The sequence below is a fragment of the Motacilla alba genome, chromosome 3 (genome assembly GCF_015832195.1).
Source record: "Motacilla alba alba isolate MOTALB_02 chromosome 3, Motacilla_alba_V1.0_pri, whole genome shotgun sequence".
In the NCBI taxonomy this organism is placed as follows: domain Eukaryota; kingdom Metazoa; phylum Chordata; class Aves; order Passeriformes; family Motacillidae; genus Motacilla; species Motacilla alba.
In genome coordinates, this window is record NC_052018.1 from 67,640,602 (window position 1) to 67,662,662 (window position 22,061).

At 41.5% G+C, this 22,061-nt stretch overlaps 1 protein-coding gene across 2 annotated transcripts in view; it reads left to right on the forward strand.

Moving 5' to 3' along the window:
* The window catches only part of RGS7 (regulator of G protein signaling 7), a 275,736-nt gene that overhangs the window by 245,456 nt on the left and 8,219 nt on the right, over positions 1–22,061 (forward strand). Inside the window, exon 17 of one of the 2 annotated variants that reach the window (XM_038133034.1) lies at positions 10,793–12,082. The exons of the other annotated variant lie outside the window; for it this stretch is intronic. Within the exon in view, the coding sequence (XP_037988962.1) occupies positions 10,793–10,954 (162 nt within the window). The 3' untranslated portion in view covers positions 10,955–12,082. Of the gene's footprint in view, positions 1–10,792; positions 12,083–22,061 lie in introns of those variants that run through there. 2 annotated transcript variants of the gene reach the window in all.

Sequence of the window (22,061 nt, forward strand, 5' to 3'; positions counted from 1 at the left end):
TATTATTTTTTATTCCACCTGTGCACTACTAGCAGTCTTTTTTTCTGGTGGGATCTTTATGTGAGAGTGAGGAATCTGCTGGCCTGGTTCTTTAACACAAACACTTGAATGAGAATGAGTACCATCATCACTATTTGCTGTAAGGGATCTGTATGTGTAAATTGCAAAGAAAAAATTGCCCAGATAATAAACTCTGAGAACCTGCTCAAATGCTAGATGATAGTCCTTATTTACAAGTGTGGACATGGACAGTAAATATCAAACAATATTAAGACACGATGGTAAATGTTACCTTGTTAGTGGCATTTGCACAATTTTTATTGTACTTTGCTCCCAAAATATATTCAGCTGCATTCACCTTCATTGGCTTTCTTTTTGATTTGACTAGATTTTGAAATATCTTGTTAGATTCATCACAGATGTCATCTTTCTTTAAGATTCTCTTTCTTCTCTCCCCCTCCCCATCAATAACACCTTTTTTAGGATTCTTCATCTTTTTTGTTTCTTTTTTCCTTTGTTCCTCTGACTCTTGCTCTATTGATCTCTCCTGCCTGGTCTTATGTGCCCACTAATGCTCTCTATACTTCCTTCTGTGTTTTATCCTTCTTGGAACTAAAACAAATTAGGAAAAAAACCCAAACCAGAAAGCATTAAAAGAAAGGCAGATCAGCAATAGGGCAGGAGCTGATGGGGATGCACAATGTGCCTTTGACTCTGTCCTGATCTCAGGGGACCACCCTTCCCCCAGCAGTCTGCCTCTTCCCTTCCCACCCTGTTCCCAGGAGCTCTCCACTCCTGCTACAGCCGCTGCTCCCCCAGGGTGAAGGGGAAGGGCCATGGGGCAATGTCCTGGGGAGGAGGGTGCCTGTGCACCTTCCTTCCTCACTGCGGGGGAGGTGTCTCTGGAAACCTCAGGAGATAAGGAGGGAGGTCAATTATTCCTTTGCTTAGGTGAATGGAGACGGACAAAAAGTGTGATTCTCTGGACTGCTGGAAGGAAGGGGGTGGCTCCCCAGGCCATTCACTCTCAGCATCACAATTTGGAATAAGTAAGGAGCTTGAGCTTCTCCCGTGGTAAGAGTGAGGTGAGTGTCCACAGAGTGATGCAGAATGTCTCTACCTGTTATCAAAGAAAGTGTCTGTGGGAGGCAATAATGAAGATTAAAGCCCAAGACTAGGAAATGTTTCCAAGTTCTGGTCCATACTGGTCTAGGTGGTAGCTCCAGTGACACCAGTGGAAGCTCACGTTGTGCCTAAATCACAGATAAAATGTTTTGGGGGAGGAGGCACAAATGTGGAATTTCATCAATGGATGGAGTAAACTGCTGATACAGTTCAGACATTTAGATAGATAGGCTCAACTAATGGGGGAATTGGTTTCCACAAAGTTGTTTTTAGGGAACTGTTAAGTTTTTCATTCCTAAGTCATTTTGGGGGACTCTATTTCTCCTTCCTCCATCCCTTCTGAAGTGGTTCAGCAACCTTTCTTGACTAGCAGGGGTTTGCCTTATCTCAATTCCCTTGACTTCCTTCTCAGTTGTTTTCCTAATCCTTTTCTGACAGTATGGGAGACCCCAGCTGTAAGGGAGTAGCTGAGGCTGCTCTCCCACCAGTCCATTTGTGTGCAGAGGGGAATTTTCAATTCCATCTTTATTTTTTTTCCTGTAATGAGAAAATTGAAATATTAGATTTTCACTTTGTTCCAAAGGGCTTCTTCCCAGTGCAATTGCCATCGTACAGACCCATATCATCTACCTTTTCTGTATACTTCTGGTATTGGGGGAAAAAAAAAAGACGTCCCACTCCCTGACCAACTGAAAAACAAGCATGAAAGATATGATTTTTAGATCTCTCTTCTGATGCTGGTCAGAGCTAAGTGGAACAACAGAAAAATACTCTCTCAAACCTCATTGCTGTATTAAAATTGTGCTCTGGGATTCCTATCTACCAGGAGTGCTGGTTTTTTCCTGCTCCAAAGCATACTTCCACTGAAATCAGAGATGTGAAACCTTTCAGACTGGCTTTAAAATACAGTTACCCTTTATTCCTAAAATTGTGCTTGCTAGCTGGATGTCAGTGGTGGAATCTCTTTGGTACAGTAGGGTGGGCTAGTAGGGTGGATTTGGGGTTTTTTTTTGAAAGGTGGTTTGGATTTCTCCTGCTTCTTCTCTCACCCCAAACCACAGGATGTGCTGGGAATGCACCTTTATGTGTCTAGAATAGAAAAGCTTTTGAAGACAACCTCTTTCCACAGAAAGCATAGACTAGGTGGAGTGGCTTTGATTATTTTGTGTCTTTAAATAAGATAGGAAAAAGCAAGGGTTTACAGGCCAGAAGACTTCAAGGACTACAAGAGAGAGGAGGGAGTGATAAAAATAACAAAACCAGCTGCTTTTATGTACATCTAAATAAAGATTTTTGAATTTGTTACCCTCATAGCATTGCAAAGGAAAAAAAAAAAAAAGAGGGAAAAAAGGAGGGAAAAAAAAAAGGAAAAAAAAAAGCAAGAAAGGGGAGACAAGAAGAAACCATTCCATGCCCAATGTGGAGAAGACATCTGATGTTGCCTGGAGAAGCTTCATCCTTTTCAGATCCTGAGAGCTTCTGCATCAGGATGGAGGTCATTACTCCTCATTACTGAGGCCTTGCCATACTGTGCACACAGCAGCAGCTCTACCAGAGAAAATCTGTCTGCAGCAGTCAGCATCAGTCCTTCATGTAACACAGAAATGGCTTTTTTAGCAATTCCATCCCCTGCATAGTCTTACTTTCTGTTCTATAGGTAGTGACATGGTAGGACCTGCATGGTCAGTGCATCAGCTCTGATCTGCTGCACTGCTGCTGCAGTTTTCTGCAAAGGAAAAACGTGTAATCTGAACGGTACTACTATGAATTATGTAATGCTTGCTACAAAAAATACTCATTAGAGAAATTTACTGGATGGGACTTTTTTGGTATTCATTATAATCTATTATTTGAGAAAACTAAATGGAGCATAAAACCCATAACAAAAGAAAGTCAAAGAAATTTTCTTTAACACAGTAGAGCAAACTAGTTAGATGTTACCAAAAGCCTGGCGATTTTTTTTCCCTTCCTTTTTCCTCCCGTAGTCCTGAAGTGATCATACACCTCTTTTTTCTATTTGACATTTTCGGTTTGAGTCTTGCTGATGTGTGCGCTGCCAACGGATCGATACCCACCGCAAACGAACAAACCCGCTATTCCGCTCCTCCTCTAAACCCTGCGCCGCGGCGGTGTTGGAAGCGGCTGTGCGGCAGTTTCGAGCTTGCCTCGCAGCGCCAGCAGCCGGGAGCGGTGCCGGGCGTGCGCGGGCTGTCCCCGCGGGCGGGCAGTGACACCTGCGGGTGCGCGCAGGAACCGCGCCCGCGGCACCGCCACCGCCCTGCCGCCGCCGCCCGGGAACGCCGGGACCCGCGGGGGCCGCGCTCACACCGGCGCTCCCCGTCCCCTCCCCTGGCCGGGGACAAACGGAGCGCCTGCTGTCACATCCCAACAGGAAGGCCGTGGAGGATTTTGGTCTTACATCAGACAAGACCGTGTGGTTTTAAGAGGATCTCTGGGAACCGGTGTTGCTGCGCTACATGAGCTCCGTCTAGGATGTTGGGGTTTTATCAAGATATATTTGGTTTGTCAGAAATTCACTTCAGTAGCCAGTCGCACTTGGTTTAAGAAGGAAAAATCAGAGTACTGTGCAACCAAATATGAAGTAGCCCCAAAGGAAGAAGTAGTAGTGACAGCTCTGGAGCAAAGCCTGTCTGATTCAGTCTGCAGGTCTGATTCAAGGTCTGATTCGACTCTGCAGACATGCAGAGACTGAGGACTGATGGAACAACCAGTTCTACTTCTACTAGTATCATGTCCCCAACAAAGACTGCCCCCCTTCCAGCTGGCTGCCCATGGGGAAGGGGAGTTTGGAAGTAATGCATGGGAGCATGTAGTTCCTGTTTTCCTCCAGACCAATGAGATTTTGGATGTACGATCTGTAAGCAAACAAGCTGTTCAGAAGGAAACCCCTTGCTTTCTGATTTTAGGGAGAACCTCTTGACAAAGGCCAAAATATAACTGGTTAACAGCTGCCAGGCTGCAGCAGTATGGTCTGTATTGCTCTCCACGCTTCATTTGTTCTTCATTTGTTCATTTCTGTATCTTGTTAAGAATGAGAAACCAAATCTAAAAGCTGTGCTTGATTTTCCGGGGCTTCCACCTGCACAGTTTCATTGATTTTGGTCTTTACTCCTCTTCTCCAGAGCCCCTACTGCCTCTGATGGGATTGCTGAGAAGCTCTGATTCTGTATTTCAACCTTTTTTAATCTAACTTTTTTTATATATATCCCATTCCAGCTTTACCAAAGAACCTGCGCTCTGCCTGTAAGAAGAACAGGCAAACCAGAAATAGGCACCCTAACGACCTCAGGCACTGAACCATTTTGGGGAGGTTTTTCTGTTGAGAATCCTGTATGAGGAGGATCTGCTCTGCAGTTTTGAAAGCTGGAGGATGAAAGAAATACTTTCTCTCCATTAGTAATAGACAACTAACCTTCATAACAATAATATTTAATGAAAAATACTTTAGGTATTTGTATGTAATATTGTTTTATGTCTGCTGTTGATACTATGGGAAAAAATTGTCCGGGCTTTAGGGGATGCAGAGGAAGTTTGTCTTTGCTTGGATATATAGCACTACCCTTTGGGATGGTGTCATTTGATAATTCCTGCCACATGTTCTTATGAGTAGGATGTTTTTGTTTCCTTACTGTGTCTCCCCTCAAGTCCTGCTGGGTAATATTTCAGATGGTCACGGTCAGAAAAGGCATGTGACAACTTCCAGATGTTCAAATAATCAAAGCGATCTGCAGATCTAAGGGAGCACACCAACAAACAAATGGAGGATAACTTGAAGGGCTGCAGTCTAGGTGGGGGGTCACGTTCAGAGGAGGTGTAGCAGGCTGAATGATAGTCTTTTATTATCTGGAGAATTCACTGATGTCTAGATCATTTGCCAAAAATGAGGTAGTCTGGTGATGTGTCTGGGCAGGCAGTAAAAACCTAAAACATGGGGTCTGGTTGAGGTTTTCCCACAGCTTGGAGCAGAGAAGGCTTCCCTGGGGAGCGAGGAAGGCTGTCATAGTGTGCCATAGCTCTGAGCTGAGCTGGTCTCTGGGCTCCAGCTTGCGTGATACATCTGAGACTAAGAAATGCCCTGCTGTCATCTACACCACCACGGCATCTGGGGCTGCATCCTTACTGAGCTGGTGGTGTCTGAGACAGTGCTGTGTTCAACTGAGAGAGGGGAGGGCACATCTCAGCTCAGAGAAACCTGTGCGCTTCTGTTTTGCTCCAATCTGGCTTGTATAGGCACCTTGTAGAGGCAGCTTTTAGATTTGGTTTGGGTACTAATACCTAGTTCTAAGCTGAGTTTGAGGAGCCCTTAATCAAAGCCCTTCATCACCCCAGGTGACTTTTGTTTGTCCATCCTCCCAGCTTTATAGAAACAGACAAGACAATTAAAAATGTGTGGTGAGATACAGCATTCCTCTTTGGGAATGTAGAACCATTCATCATCAAGATTTAAAGGACTCATATTAGTCACTGGCAAACTGGTATTTATAGAGGTGAGTGCGCATGACTGTGGTGCAGTGTGCGTGGAGCGGCAAGGAACACCAGGATGCAGGATGCATGTTGCTTCTGTGACACAGACTGAACAGTCCTGTCTCTAGTCACAGGAGGGACAATGTTCACCCCCCACAGGATCCTGCAGCAAGTTTCCTGGTGCCTTTTTGTACACTGACATTTGATGTCACAGTGCCTGCACTGCTGGCACATCCTTCAAAACAGATGTTCTCTGCATCTGCCCGCTCTGTGTGCGACTGGCACAGCTCTGCTGGAAGATTGCTTTCTAAACCCTTCCAGTGATGGAAAGGGGTGGGCAGTATTACTGCTACTATTTCTACTACTACTAATTTGTTTGGAAACGCTGCTGGCTTAAAACCTGGCTCAGCTACTGATGAAGAAGGGAAGATCTGCTCATGTCGAGAGAACTTCTAGGGTTTTGAACTACAGGCTGATGCTTTTGAAGCATAGCTATTCGGGGCAGTGCTACCAACTGTTCTTTCCCCTTGGTGATAAGGCTTTATAGGACATTTCATGCAATCCTATACGGGTCTTTTGCTGCTTGGGAGGTAATGGTGTAGTGTGCTAGAGAATTCAGTTTCACTCTAGGAAAAGGAACAGCTTTGTGACAGTTTGTGCATCATCAATGGCTGCTTTTGTCAGCTGGCTTCTCCATATGGCCATTCCTGAAGCACCTGGAGAATTTCTGACAAAATTAGTCTTTGGTTTTGTGCAAAGAATTCTTTTATATGTACATGGAAGGGGAAAGACCAATACACTGCCCTCCTGGAGAATCAGACTGGTGCCTGTGTGCTTGGAGGGGCCTTAGCCTGAGGAGGGCATTGATAGCAGTGGCAGGGGCTTGGAAGAGATACACCACAGCACGGGCAAACACACAAAAGGGAGGAGGATCCTGCAATGCAGGAGAACACTGGTACCTGAATGTGCTGCAGGAAAGTGGTGGCCATGAAGAATTAGGTCTGCATTATGTGACAGATATCTATTGTGACGGCTCATCTCTCTCCTGATCCATGTTCGTAAGACTGAGCTAACATAAGGTCATCTTATGTAGCAAACTCTGAAAATATTGAAGGCTTGTATTCTTCTACTAGCTGGGGCATTGACAGCACATGCTTCCATCATTTATAATGTGGTTGTCAAGACTGGAAGCTCTTTACCTATGTTCACAGGGAAAGATATGATTATGTATGTATGGTATATTAAAAATGGAAACCATTCATTGCGCTGGAAGCAAACGCAAGAAGGACAGATGGGGAGATGTGATAAGGGAAATAAAGCTACTACAAACCAGAAAACTGTGGGAGAAACAAACTAAGTGGCCTCTATCTACCAACTACCCATCTGTTGGTCATCCACCAATCTCTCTACTAGCTACATATTTGGATGTTACCATTTAAAAAACAGACAAGGGAGCAGCATGTGGAGGTCTGGCTGGGACAAGAGGAAAGCGGCTAAAGGACCTTTTTACTGGCTGGTAAATTCATGCCTGGTCTCCCTTCAAGATTTCATAGTTTAGAAAGAATTTCAGTTTGTTCTTCAAAAGATGCGTCAGTCTGTTCTGGATTAAGAAGACAATATGCCTTCCACATTTACTCCCCCTGCAAAGACTGATTTTTGGAGGATTTACTAGTCATTTTGTTTCAGACACATTTCTTAACAAGTTGGCTTTCTTCATGGTTAAGCTTAAATTCTGTCCTTCCTGAATCCTATAAGGCTCACTATGTGGTGTTTGTCCTTCCATGGTCATTGCTGACACATACTCGCTGCACTCACTGTGCTCTACTGAAATTGTTTTGTCAGGGTAAAAATTGCAAATTAAAACATTCTCCAAGAGGGAGGACCCCAAATATAATTGCATAACAAAAATTCTCCGATCATTTCCAAGCAATTTAAAATTGAAGATAAATCTTTCCTTTACTACCAGATGTGATCTTCCCAAAGCTTCAGACATGAATAATCTCAGAATTTTCCTGCTATTTTAATATCCTATCGATACAGAAACCAGCCTGTGCCTTTACCACCTATTTAGGAAAATGTGCAAACAAGGCTAATGACTGATATTTTTTTCCATTAAAATCAATGATCATACATATTTTAATTTACTTTCTCACTTTTCATTCCCTTCCATTGCTTGTTTGCAGCTGAACTTCCATTTTCCTCCCCCTGACCCTGCCTTTTTTTAATGGGAATTTAGGAAGTTCCCTCTATTTTCTTTTCTCTGCCTTTTCCTTCTTTGCAGTCTCTAGTCTCTTTATTTTAATAGCCGTCGTTCTTTGTTGACTGCAGATGTTGGCTATATCCTGATAAAGTCAACAGAAAGGTTTTCCCTGGAATTTCAGACGTGTTTCCATATTGGTTTTCCTTTCCACTCCTCTCCTTTTTCGTCCTGATGCCTGGCTGGCCGATTTAAACAAACATTTTCAGAACAACTTGTCCTCAGCTGACTAAACTGGTAAATAACAGATAAATATAGTTTCAATTGGGAACAGCTTTCTGGCAAAGGATGGAGAACAGCACTAAAGAAGAATTTTTCTCACCTTGAGTCATGGGACCTGGTTGGTTAAATTAAAACCATTTACTTAACCTGCGTGTAGAGCACACAAACAGCAGAAATGTCCTTTAATTGTACTGATACTTTGTGCTGCCTACAGTACCCTTGTTGTGAAACACAAATAGACTATTTTTCTTTCTTTCTTTGCATCCAAAGCAGGACAAACCTAATTTATATATTTAAGCAAAGGCTCAGGCTTATTTTTTCAGTCTTTTTTTTTTTTTTTTTTTTTTTTTTTTTTACCTACCACCTAGAAAGCTCTGTCATAAGCTTCAAGCTTCAACATATAATGATAGAATTATAAATTCCTTGATGTCCTAAGGCTGGCTCAATCATAACTCAATCTTGCTGCTACACATGACTGTCTTCTTATCAAAGTGCACTTCACCAAGCATGCTAAAGGATGTTGTTAAGATGATAATTTGCATATTTGCTATGAAACATACAGAGGACTTTTATTTATATTTTTATATGTGTTTATTCATACAGAGGGGCTAGAAATCTAGATATTACAGTGCTTTTGATATATAGAGAGAAAATGAAAAACACAGTTCACAATAGTAAGTCATTGTATTTTGAAATTTATTGTAATAAATTATAGCAATAGTTCACACAACCCAGCTATTATCTCAGATTGTCTCTCTGCAGAATCACAAAAACAATCTGAGTCATCCTGACTTGATTCATGTTCAGTTCCTTTTTGGGAAGACTTCCCTCACCATTAAGCCGCCTGGTAGCATTTTTTTTTTCTGTGAAAGCTCAAATTCTGTACAACAGTCCCACAGCCTATGGTGGGTTCTGCAGAATGAATCATGGAAAATATGCATCCCTGCTTGTTTGCAGCTGGTTGTTTTTGCTGAGGTCCATGTGGAAGGAGAGCTATGCATTCTTTTCCTCCATGATATGTGTCTTTTTAGCACACCGATGGGAATGGATTAATAGAGACTTACCAAGTATATCAAAAGATGCTCAGCATTTCAAAGACAGAAAAGAAGAGGAGTTGACATGCAGATCCAAGGTTGAGTATCAACCATTTTCAGAAAGAAAGTTAATTTGTCTTTATGAATAAAGCAAGGCACAAGAGAGTAGTTTCCCTCTTTCTCCCAGGGTCCTCTTCATGGCCTGTCACTAAATTCTTGTGAAACTTTTATTTTATTTGCTGTGGCTTTCATGTCACCTACATATGTTACATGAATTGGTACATGCAGAATATATTATTTTAATTAGTTCATGGAGCTGATTAATTAATAACTTGCTGCTCTTCCCTGAAAAGCATGACAGGAGCACAGAAAATTACTTGCACTTGCTACCCTTCCTTACATTATTTGAGAGAGACCTCTCTGAGCTGAAAATGCAGCACTGTAACTTTATATGATACCTTAGACATGAAGTGAATAATAATGTGTGACTTCAGGGAAATGAAGGTATGCAGAGTACCAATGACACTGGCTAATATTTCTGCAGTTGAACAGTTCAGCAGTGAGAAGCCTTCCGTCTGACAGTGTCCTGAAAAATTATGGTACAAATTTTATTATTAGTAATAGAGGCATAAAATACTCACTGAAAACATTACAATGATTACAAAGATTACCAGATTCCGCCATCCAAAATGAGGACTGAAGGAACTTTAGAAGCAAAAATTTGAAGTGTTCGGTCATTTGAAGTTGTATGACTGAGCAACTGTCATTTATCTGCTGGACAAAAGTGAAGTCAGGTGCAGAGAAACAATTTGTCGGGGCTGTGGGGAGAATGCCTCACCAGGGGTCCATGGGCTTAAACTGGATATGCTGCTTCATGTCCAGGGCATTAGCTGGGTGTCAACTCCAGGCACAAAACTGGTTGGGAACTAATGTAACCCCTGGGAATATGCATTTTTGGCACAAAGTCCTGAATTCCTCTGTACGTGTGTTGAGCTCTGAAGTACAGTGTTTGCTTCAGGCACTCTTAAAGATTGCTCTGAGACCAACCAAAAGGCATCTTCGGATAGAAGTGGTAGGTGTGCAATCATTTAAGCATGCCAAGCAAAAGTTTAAGGATTTTGGTTGTAGATGGTAAGTATTTACTTCAGGACTAATGCTCTTCCAATCTAGCAAGAAAAGATATAAAAAGATCTGGTGGCTGGAGCTGGACAAATGCACAGGATGAAAAGGCTACACATTTCACCAGGGAAATACTTATCTACTGGTGTGGATTGCAAGAGGTTATTGTGGCTTTTCTACCATTAGCAATTTTTAAATCGAGAATAGATGTTGTTGGGTTTTTTTTAATCTAAAAGATCTACTCAAGTTTAAACTGGATCAAATTCAAGGATGTCCTGTGTCCTAAATGATGCGGTTATGTGACCACACAGTGACTCCTGGTTTTATAATCTGAAAATCCTATTGCTCTGACAAATAGGACTGGAGGAGCTTTCCCTGTGATGGAAGACTTGGATTCATGGATGTGCACTGTGTTTACTGGGGTCAGCACTCACCTTTCTTCCTTCTGAACCAGCTCAGCACTGACTGTCCAGGCTGCAGAACTGCACTAAGCAGACCTGTCCTGCCTAGCCCAGGGATGCTCCTTTTTCACTTATTTCTCTCCTCCCAGGCTGGAACCCCACATTCCTTTTTCCGAGGAGCCAGGAGCCACCTTGAACCGGGGAACTTCTGTAGCGCTTTGCGAGTAACCATTCACAAAGACCTTACTGCTCTGAACTACAGCACGCACAAAGAACACTTTTTTTCTAACAACTACAAAATGCTGCAATAAGCTTTGCTCCAATGAAACCTCTATTAGTGGTAGTGGAGCTTGGTATGTTAGTGACCAAGGATTTGACTATCAGATAATTGCAATTATATGTTCTTTCCAGAACAACTTGTATTATTTAAGAAGAAAAACACTCCAAGCAAGCTGCTCAGAGGTTTTGAAATATTCAGATGCAGAGCTCCAAGCTTTAGCCATTGGGGTACAGTACAGAGTGCTGCTAAGCAGGCAATAGGCTCAGGATTTATTGCAGTGACTGAACTTACAAATACAGAAAGTTCACAGAAAAGCCTGCTCTTGTGAACTTTCAACCAGCATTTGCAAACTAAGAACCCATAGATTACTTATATAATAAATGGATGCACATCTGTCCAAATGTTTAATAAAGATACTATGTGAGAACACGTAACAAGTCATTTTCCTCTGCAGTAACAATATATTTTTTCTATTGTATACAGTCACAATAGCAGTTTAAATCTTTTGAAGCTTCTGTGTTCAGAAGATGATATTTTGACAACAATTATACCCAAAATACAGGTATTAGAGTGGGAATTTTCAGGTCAGATGAGACTAAAATTTGGTAATGACTGAATTCTCTTTAATTGTTATTGCTATATATGCACCATTTAAACAAGACTCGAAACTAAAAAGTAAACTGAACTGTGCAATGTAAGCCAGTAAAACCTGTTTTTATAAGTGCTCTTTGTACCCTGGAAGACATGGGGATGGTGACACTATTGATTTTCAAAGGCCAGATCACCTGTTTCTGGTTACTTTGGCTAATGGAGTGTGCTTGGCCTGGAAGGGAGAGCACTGTTTGGCCACAGTTGCCATGCACCCTTACAGCTGCTGCTCCCCACGCGTGCTCTCTCTGGCTCCCCTGCAAAGCACTGATCAAGTGCACATGAGCTGTATCTACACCAGCACAGTAATGGGGATTTTCATTTCCCCGTTGCTCCCAGAGGCATGAACACGAGCTCCAGCCCCAGGTTGACACTTATTGCCCTATTGCCAGCACAGCTGGCTCCAGGTCTGGAAGTCTGGTAAGATGAGTTGAAAGTACTGTTTCTTCCATGTGCACTCATGTTCCAGTTGCAACTCAAATATATTAAAGCAGTTTTCTCTCTCTAAATGTACCTTCACATATCTGTGTTTCAGATTTATGCTGTTGCCAATTCACTTTACATTTTGCATTATACCAAATGCCTACTTTAACTGTGGATATATGAGCTCGACAAGAACAGCAGGGAAGTGAGGAGAGGGAAGAGATTAAAATGAACTTGTGGGTGTATTAGTAGGATTTCTAAACTTGGGTTTAGGTCTACTGAATCTTTGGCAGCACAATTTCCATCTCAGAACTGGAGTGGTGGGTGCCTATCAAGATTGGGCAGTTCCCATGTTGGGAGCCCATTCTGTCCCACTGGCGCTAACCACACCTGGAGCATGAGGTCTGCTGTTCTGTAAGCACGAGTCTGCTCCCTCACCTTGTTTGCATCTTTTCACTAAAGCACACACAGAGAAACTGCTTCTTTTGAGTCTAGCTACTTCATTCTGAGAGGGTGCAAAGACACCTGTTCTTCTTGCAGCCAAAGGACTCTCAAAGCTTTGCATTTTTGGAAGAGGTAAGTGATGGAGAAGATGGATCTGCAAAGGTAAGAAAGACCATTCCTCAGAGATAGAAATTACAGCACAACTCTTGTTAAGTTCCTAAGCTCCAACTTTATGGATTACAGTGGAGAATCTCTGCCACACTAAATGCTGCTTGACTCCTGCTGTCTGTATCAGGCAAGGAGATTCTACAGTACTTCCAAGATACCACTTGCCAAAGATACCACTCCATAGGATACCACTCCATGGTATGCTATTAGAATAACAGGAAGTGAAGCCAGGTGATGAAAAACACATTTGTCAAGAGTTTGGTGTGACAGACATCCATTCCTGAGCTGTCATGTGCCTGTTTTACATTCCTACACAGGGTTTTGTAACAGTGAGAGGAAGTGGTCAATCCTTTCAAATTTGAGAGAGCCGTGCTGGCACTGATTTCTGTGGCTGCAGTCATGTGTCAAGAGATTATTTGTGCTGGCACAGTGAGTTCAATACATGTCTACATTCTTGATACTTAAATGTCAAAAACTTCACTGGAAGAGATGCCAGTAAACTGTTATTTCCTCTAAGTACCAGTTCTCCGTAGATATAATCATAGTAACAGCCATCACATTTGTGCTAACACTGGCCAGCAAGGATTGAAATCTTGGCCCTGTTGAAATCTTTGGTAAAGATTTGGCTGAGAAGTGTAAGTAGGTTTCCACACACACACATACACACACCAAAAAAAAAAAAAAAAAAAAAAAAAAGAGGTCTGTGTAATAACAGTAAAATGTTTTTGATTTTCAACATCCTGGATGCCAATGTTCTTACTCTACAAAAAGTTCATATTTGTTTGTGCTGCAAGGAATCCCCCAAAACAAAAGTTCACTCCTCATTTTCATATCTACCTCCAAAATAAAATTCCTGCCAGGACAGTGTTTTAACCCAGATGGTGGCATAACTACAGCCCAGCTGGATACCGGACAGCCCAGTGAGGGGTGATGGGGCAAGTCATATGCCAACTGAATTCCTTCTGGTGACCAAAGGGATTTTGTTCATCTTCTTAAAAGCTGATGATGCCCCAGAAGGTGTCCAGTCTTTGGACGGAAAGTTTCATCTTTGCAAATGTGATCTAACAGGTGCTCTGTGCTAATCAAAACAAGTTTGTTCCTTGATTGGTTTTAATTGATTTTGGAAGCCAGATCTGTAAAACAAATACCTGTGGCACTAAATATCTAAATCATGAAAAACATTGTGGAGCATCAGGTCCTCGACCTAATAGCCACAAGAAATTCCAGACTAAATGTTCCCAAAAGTTGAGTTGATCACTCCTCATCTTTTTGATGACCTTAAGAATTACTATTAGCATGTTACACAAGGATTCAAAAATGCTGCCAAAAATTAAATGTTGAGATTTTTCCATTCTAGGCTCTTTACCTATTTCCCTTTTGAATTACCTTTTATTTATTCATGATGCTGATTTATTTTAGTTGCCCATCGCTGATTTGCTCAAAAACGTGGGCAGCGTGAGCAGCAGGAGCAACAGCAGATGGCAGCACCAAGCTGCTGGATCGGGGCTGTCAGCGCGCACAAGGGGAAAACACGAACTGAGATTAACAAAAGTTTCTGGGAGTTTGTTTGCTTTCAGATCTCCTTCTTTTCTCCCATTCCTTTGGAATTATTTTGTTTTCTTCCGATTTTTCTACTCAGTATTGGGGAAAATTAAGAGAAAAAGAACAGCAGATGAGGGAGGTTGCTATGTCAGGTCATCCTGTATTGATTTAGTAGAAGATGGTAAGACCTGATGTGACCTGCTGAATAGATGACATGAGGTTATGGCCTAGCCTACCAGCACTTCACGTCCTATTAAACACTCCACAGGGGCAACATCTGGAGGGTTAAACAGCTGCTGGGTAATGCAATTTTAAATACCACTCCATCAAAGTAATAGACTCCACAGGACCCTCTTGGGATCTGTACACTGATGTGTTCCAGGCTTTGTGTGCTGCAGCCCTTTTGTGTAACACATTAAGGAGACCCTGATAGCTCTCACTTCAGCAGAGTGATAGAACCGAGGTTTGCAAATTCATCTACGGAACAACGCCTTGCTGAGCCTGGGATCAAACACATGGCCTTTATGGGTTTTCTCTTATTTTTTTTTCTTCCTCAAAGCTTGATATTTGTTGTACCCAAAATTAAGTAAGCTAAAGAAAAGATTTAAGAAGAATAGATTTACTCTTGAGTCTATTTTAACAGCAATATATGAGCTTCCAAAGGAGACCTCATCCATGCTTTCTGTTCTCCAGGATAGTTACAGAGGAGGGAGCAAATCTTCTCTGTGCTCAACATAACCAGCCAAGCTTTCAATCTGAATAACAAAAGGATTCCTCAGGCCCTTACCAGACCTGGCTCCTCTCCTGCATTCTTCAAATACAATCCCTAGCTCCAGCAACACAAATCATGAAGGAAATGTGGTCTCCAATTTGGTTGACCATGGAGGCTGGTGCCACCTCCTAGATGCAAATCAACACACCTGACAGTAGAATGGTATGCAATTCTCCAAAATAACTCCTTCCACTTTTTGATAGCTGCTAAGCAACAATTAGAAGTTCCACTAATTAATTAATTAACCACTTTAGTCACATTGAATAATTAATCACTTTGAGAGACAACAGCCCAATAACTTTTCTATTGCCTGCTAATGCAACATTTGCTTTCTGATTCTGAATCCAAACACAGATCCCTGCTTCTGGGCAGGCAGAATTTGATAGCTGTCACTGACTGAACTTTGTCACTACCAGGAGCATACAGAAGGACACTTGGTAACTCCTTTCCAGGGAGAAAAGCATAGGGTAAAACCTGCAGCCAGCAGGAGCCAGCATCCTTTGGCCCAAGTCAATTGAAAGTCTTCAGTTCTTTCTGAGCAAGTATCTGCCCTTGGTGTTGTCCTTACTTGGACATCCTTCTCTCTGCTATACTGCAATCCTTTCAGATTAAAGGGCAGAGGAAAATTCCTCAATTACGTGCCACAGTTTTGGCTGAGATATTCTGGGTAATTTTTTTTCTTTGTGGTGCCTTTTAAAGAGGGATGTAGTCATAGAGGAGCAGGAGGAGTTATGAACCCAGCAATAGCCACCACCACCACTGCCACTTTATTTTTGTAATTGGGTACTTATAAACTTTGGGATGTAGGGGAAAGACCAGAGAAATGGCTTGTTTTAGCTCTTTCTCTACTGAGCTATACAAAACAATCTTCAGCTACCATATTGTCAACAGAGGCACAGCCCTGAATTGTCTCTGAAGTGTGTGCTGTAGCCTCACTTGACATCTTCCATGCTATTCCTGCACAAAGTATTTATACCAGGCAGTACTACTCACAGATGATTCTATCAGGTAACTATTCTTTGGAAATTGTAACATTTGAATGCACATATATGTGAAAGATGCCCTCCTCTCACTAAACTAGTTTGTGGCCTGTGCTGTAGAAACAGAATCTGTTAACACTGCAGGCATATGAGCTACTGTAATTTACTTACTGAAATTATTTTCCGTCACTCATTACTGCTGAGGACACCACGGCTGCCCTCCATCTGTGGAGAGGTCTTCATAAGAAAATGGGGAGCAGTAGGGAAACAGCATGGATTCTCCAAAGAATGCATTAGTTTATTTATTTATTTCAAATGTCTTTCATGTCTTGGCTTTGTGCATCTTTTCCAAGAAGCAAATGCTTCACAGATGGAAAGAAGCAATTTTCAGTTGTAAAAATTCTAAACAGTTCAGGTGAAATGAAAAACAGAGCTTCCTGGAGACATGCCAGCTTTTTCTTTTTATTCATTTTTTCTTCGCCCCAGCCTCACTTTTATTGTAAAAATATTCACCCACCTCCAGACTTTATAGCATGAGCAATGCCCTTCCTGGGGTCTAATCCATGCCTGAGGTATCACTGCAGATTGATCAGAAAGGAAGGCTCCTATTTCCACACAGAGTTTACACATCTGCTCTGATTCTCTGCAGGGTGGATCCTCAGTAACCCTGCTGCAAAAACTGAGTCTTATATAAACCAAGCTTACACTGGCATAGCTCCTCTTCTGCTACACTGTCATCAGGAAGAGGTCTAATTTGTCCACAGATACTCTGTTTTCTGTCAATTCATAAGGTTAGGTAGTGAAATTAGGGGAAAAGATCACAGTCCACTGGTGAGAAAGAGTAATGACCTTATTTTTGGATTCCTCCTGCTGATAAAACCTTTAAGGATTTATGGCAGATCAAATTAGCAGGAGCTTTAGTAGATACCCTCATAACCTTTGGATAGCCCACACTGCCTGTGAGGCAGTTAAATCTACTGCACACTCCCCATGAGGAGCTTAATTCATCCTCCAGGACATCTGCCTTGGAGCCAGACACCCATAGCCAGACACACATCCATGGCCTCCCATGTGGAGACTGAAGCCCAGCAGTGGACAAAAGAGCACCTGCCGAGCACTGCTGGTGGCCATGAGTGTGGAGCTGGAGCAATCTCCTCATGGGACAGGGGTCTGCAATGAGCAGAACAAGCACCGGGCGCCGGAGCAGCTTCTGGTGCTGAGGGAGTGGGTCCAGTTCCCTGGGCTCTAAATCGTTTGGGACCCTCAGGATCAGAGACTAAGAAAAGTAGAGAAGGTGGCCTGTAATTGTAAGCTGTTGCCACATCTTGGGGAAGGCAGGTCTGACACACACTAATGCCGAAAGCTCAGTCACTGGCGCCCTTTGCATATTGCAGTGGATTTTACAAGGCACATTCAACAAACATGCCGTGCGACGGCCTACGGGAAGAGAGTGAAACACTCAGCAGTGGGTGCTGAATCAGGGTCTGAGTGTGTAATCCAAGGTTATTTGCTATAAAGTCTAGGACATTCCCTTAAAAATGTTGAGTTGTGCAGGAAATGTCTGGTTACTTGTGTAACTGTTTGCAAGATACACAAACTCATCAGGCTCTGACTCCTAAGTCTTATGACAATAATGTATTTTCTTCCAGACATGTTCAGTTGCATATCTGATACACATACTGCTCAGCCAAAATGACTTGTTAGTGATTTATTTGGAATATCCAGCCTTTACCATATGACATCACCTCCTCAACTTGATGAAAAAAAGGTTTAGACCGAATTCTTCCCATTAAAAATAATGGGGCAATAGGTTTCTTGATGCCAATATTTACTGATATCAAAGAAAAATATTGTCTTGGTTATTTGTCTTAATTTAGCCCAAGCAGTACACAAAGCACAGTGTACAAAAACAATATGTTCCTTCTTCTAAACCAGATCTTCACTTACTAATTGCTATATGAATTTAATGAAAACAGAGGCATGATTCAGTTATGCTTCATAAAAATTATCTCACTATATTTGTTTCTTTTCTTACCCTGATTGATAGAGAGGCCATGTAAAATCACGTTCTATATCTGCCTTCACACAGAACCTCAGAAAGATTGCTTTTAAACTGTCTATTATACAAAATACAGGAGAATGAGACCCAGATCCTTTGCTAAGTTACGTAAGAAACAGTTACATTATGTATATGTAAGTGTACATATAGAGGTAGTAAAATATGTACTCTTTGTGTGTGTGTGCCCACACATATAGAAATAATTTTTATACTTTAATTAAAGCTTATGGATCTCAATGGTATTGGAACATTCCTAAAATTCAGATGTTGGATTTGGATATATTTTGCACAGACCATTCAATATGTCTAAATCCAATATAAAATCCAACCTAACATTAGGGCAAGTTCATGTGAGAACTGATTTGCTCAGAGAGAATGCTTTGCTTATGACCATGGACCCGGAGGCAGACAGAGATGTGCCTCACCTTCCTGTGACTTTTGTCCTGTTTAGAAACTCACATGGAATTCGAAATGTTGCAAGCTCAGATAAACCACCAGAGAAAAATCATTTCAAGCAAGGACAGACATGTGAATAGCTAGAAGACTTTGTAAGAACTAGCCTGCTTCCAGCACACCAGAATAGGAAGACTTGAGCCCAGATTTTTTACTGAGGACTCTAGGACACATTTGATGATGAATGAAACTGCCCCTTCTCTGTTGTCTTTCCATTGCTTAAGAAACCTTTATCAGAAGTTACAAATGCATTTTTCTCAGACCTTTCTACCACAGCACGACTCATTTACAGGCACTCAGCAGATCTTTGCTTCCATCTACATTGGCAAATTTCTCCTCCTGCCTCCTCTTGTGCAGTTCCCATTCCAGGCTCCTGCACCAAGGGGGGTGTGGTGAAATGGCAACCATATTCTGTCAGTGGCAAGCACATCAAAACCCATGAATTGACAACTCCTGGACTTCAGTGACTATAAACAAGCCCAAACCCTGCCACACACATGCTAAACTAACTTTTAGCCATAGCTCACACACTGCTACTTTGGGGAAGGAGGAGGGAGGATTTCTGCCTGGTTGCCACTAGATGGAGTGAAGCCAAAACTGTATATTTTACTAGTCTTGTGATGGAAACACATTCTTTCCCTATATAGGTTTGGGGTTTTGTTGTTTGGCTTTTTTCCTTAAATAAGTCTATTAAGCTGAGAACCAAGCCTGTCTGGTTCTGGACTGAGAGAGCCCTGTTAGTGTGCTGCTCTGATTTGTAACTCGGGTTCATGCCCAGGATTCATAACATGTGGACTTTCCATGCCGTACACCGGAGAACTGAAGTAAAAATTTTCAAATTACTTTCCTTTTTTTTCTTCCAGCACCCAATTCAGATGAGTAAATAAGGAGTTTTAGCTGCAGAGAGAGTCCTTGTGCTGTGACAACAGAGACACACAGGTTCTATCTTCAGGCTTCTAAGACAGATCATTATTACTTGGTGGTGCTGACAACCTTCAAAGAGTTTAAGCAAGAGTCCATCTTTCCTTTTTCTCTTTCACTCTGTTAGCCCACCTTTTGTACTTGTCCATATGTGCATCTAAACTCCTGTGCTCTGCTCAACTAGTTACATACTCATAACACGTGGGAAAATCATGAGATATTTCTTCTTGGTGGGCAGTATATTACCAATCACTGTTAAAACATGACAGCTGGTGCTCCCCAATGTGCTCAGCATTGCTCTACTCCATCTAGGGGAGCTTGGTTATTGTTTTAAATGGTAGGTGACAATAAGGTAACAGTTATGGCTTCTCAAAATCTAGTACACACAGATGTGTACTTTGAAAAGTGCAGTGCAGTTTGAATGGTGAGCATCCCTACATGGAGTCCATTACACTGTTGTTTTTTTAATTATACCAAATCTGCATATGCCTGAAACAGTTGAAATCCCTGAAAGTCCAAGGATGTTTTGGGAACCGTTTTGCTTATTGAATAGAATAGAATAGAGTAGGACTACTTGAATTGGAAGGGACCTACAATGATCCTGTAGTCCATCAGCCTGACCAAGGGCTGACCAAGTTTAACACATGTTAAAGGCATTGTCCAAATGCCTCTTTTAAGCACTGAAAGGGTTTGGTCATTGAACACTTCTCTAGGAAGCCTATTCCAGTGTTTGACCACCTTCTCAATATCTACTAAACTCCTAAGAACATTTATTTCCTCCTACATTGTATTTGGCAAGAAAGTAAGCAATTTTTTCATACTCTTCCTTGAATCTGAATTATAAGCTATTTTTTTACCCTTATTTCTTCTGAAGCAGGAAAAATTACTACTTTACAAACTTTGAAGGCCTTCTGTTAAGTAAATGAAAACCTTGCAGATCTCTGCTACTGCTAATACTCTTCCAGATGAGGCTGCTTGGATGTTACTTATTTTCCACCAAGTGAGGCTCCTTTTTACAGAACTTGGTGATGAAAAGATTTAAGGCAATAGCTGCTCAGAAATCCAAATACATCTCATCAAGAGAGATTTTAACAGAAAATTTTGTTGAGGAATGTTTCTGCTTGAAGAATAATCTTGTATTTTCTCCAGGAAGTTTTGAACAGATTCAGAAAAAAAATAGAAACTTCAAAACATTAATGTTTCTACTTTAAATATTCTGTTACTGTATTTTTCATATTTGTAAGAAAGCAATGAAATTACTAATTATAATGGAACAAGAGATTATAAATATAATTATTATTACTTGATGGATATTTTGACTCTAAACATAATTTTGTTTGAGATTTTGAAACTGATTAATTGAAATTACAGGACAGCAAAAAACCCTGACATTTCAATGTAAAATGCATCATTTTGAAACAAAACCACTGTTTCTGTCTGAAAGAGTCTTTCAACCTCTTTTAGAGAGCTCCCCGTCAAAGGCTCACCTCCCCATGTTGTGCATGCACACTTTCAAGTCTGCCAGCATTTAATAATGAAGGACAGATTGTGAGATCTCAGTTGTGCAAGCAAAGCTGATTTTTTTCCATTCCAAGACTGGAATTGAAATGGATCAGGGCAAGAACCAGACATTCTCATCATGGACAGGAGAGGAAGAGTGGGCATGAGTATAGGAGAGAACGAGACAAGGAAATGCACTGGCAGTCCAGGCTTGCTGCTTTTGGGGCATCCAGGGGGAAAGGGAAACTGCGCACAGCTGAGCTGCCTCCAGCCAGGATTATGACAACTTCCCACATCCCAGCTCTTCTTTCAGCAAAGCAGTAGAAACATCCAGTTTAGCCCTCTGGCACACAAAGTCTGTTTTCTAACCAAAAAGCATGACTTTCTAAGCAACCAGATTTTTCTTAGCAACACTTTAAGCTGGATACAGCTGTCATATCATTACTTCCCAATTAGGAGTATGGCAAGGCTGTCCCACGTACTACAGGACATTTTGATGCAAAAAAGAAAGGGTTCATTGGCCCTTCTTCACTAATGATTTTCTGATTATCTCCCTCTTCCTTGAAAATCCTGCTGGAGTATTGTTCAATGTCACATGTTACAAACATCAGATACATCAATAGCTCTTGAAATCAGCATAAGCTTTGTTTCAGGGCTCTCACATCTTCTAACTATTCCTTATCCTATCTTCTTCACAATAGCTGGCACCACTGCATTAAAAACGTGCTTCAAAAAAGTTTATGATTATATGTTTCTTTGATGAAACACTGACTGTAGCCATTAGTATCCATATAAATTTCTAACCTGCATGGGTGGGGCTAGCTACAACTACCTAACTTCAGTTTCTTAAGAATCACATCAAATGTAAAAGACTTTGTGAGCTTTTTTGATACTCAGTGGAGAGAAAGAAGCGTGTTTATAGGGCAAATAATTTCTTCTGATGCCGTATGTGAGGCTATGGTACCAATAACTCAAGGGGTATCTTTTTTCTTCTGTCAGTCACAAAAGGGCACCCAGGTGAATAACTTAAAGTAGCTAATTAATACTTTATAAGGTAAAATTGTGTCAGATGAATCCCAACAACTATGTTGTAACTTTATCTTGCAGTGAAAAATGGGGGTTTGGCAAGCAAAAAGCTCTGTATTGGAATATAGCTATGCATAAGCTAATGCATATCTATTTAAATACTAATGAGTCTACCCAAACCCCATAAAAACACAGCTATATT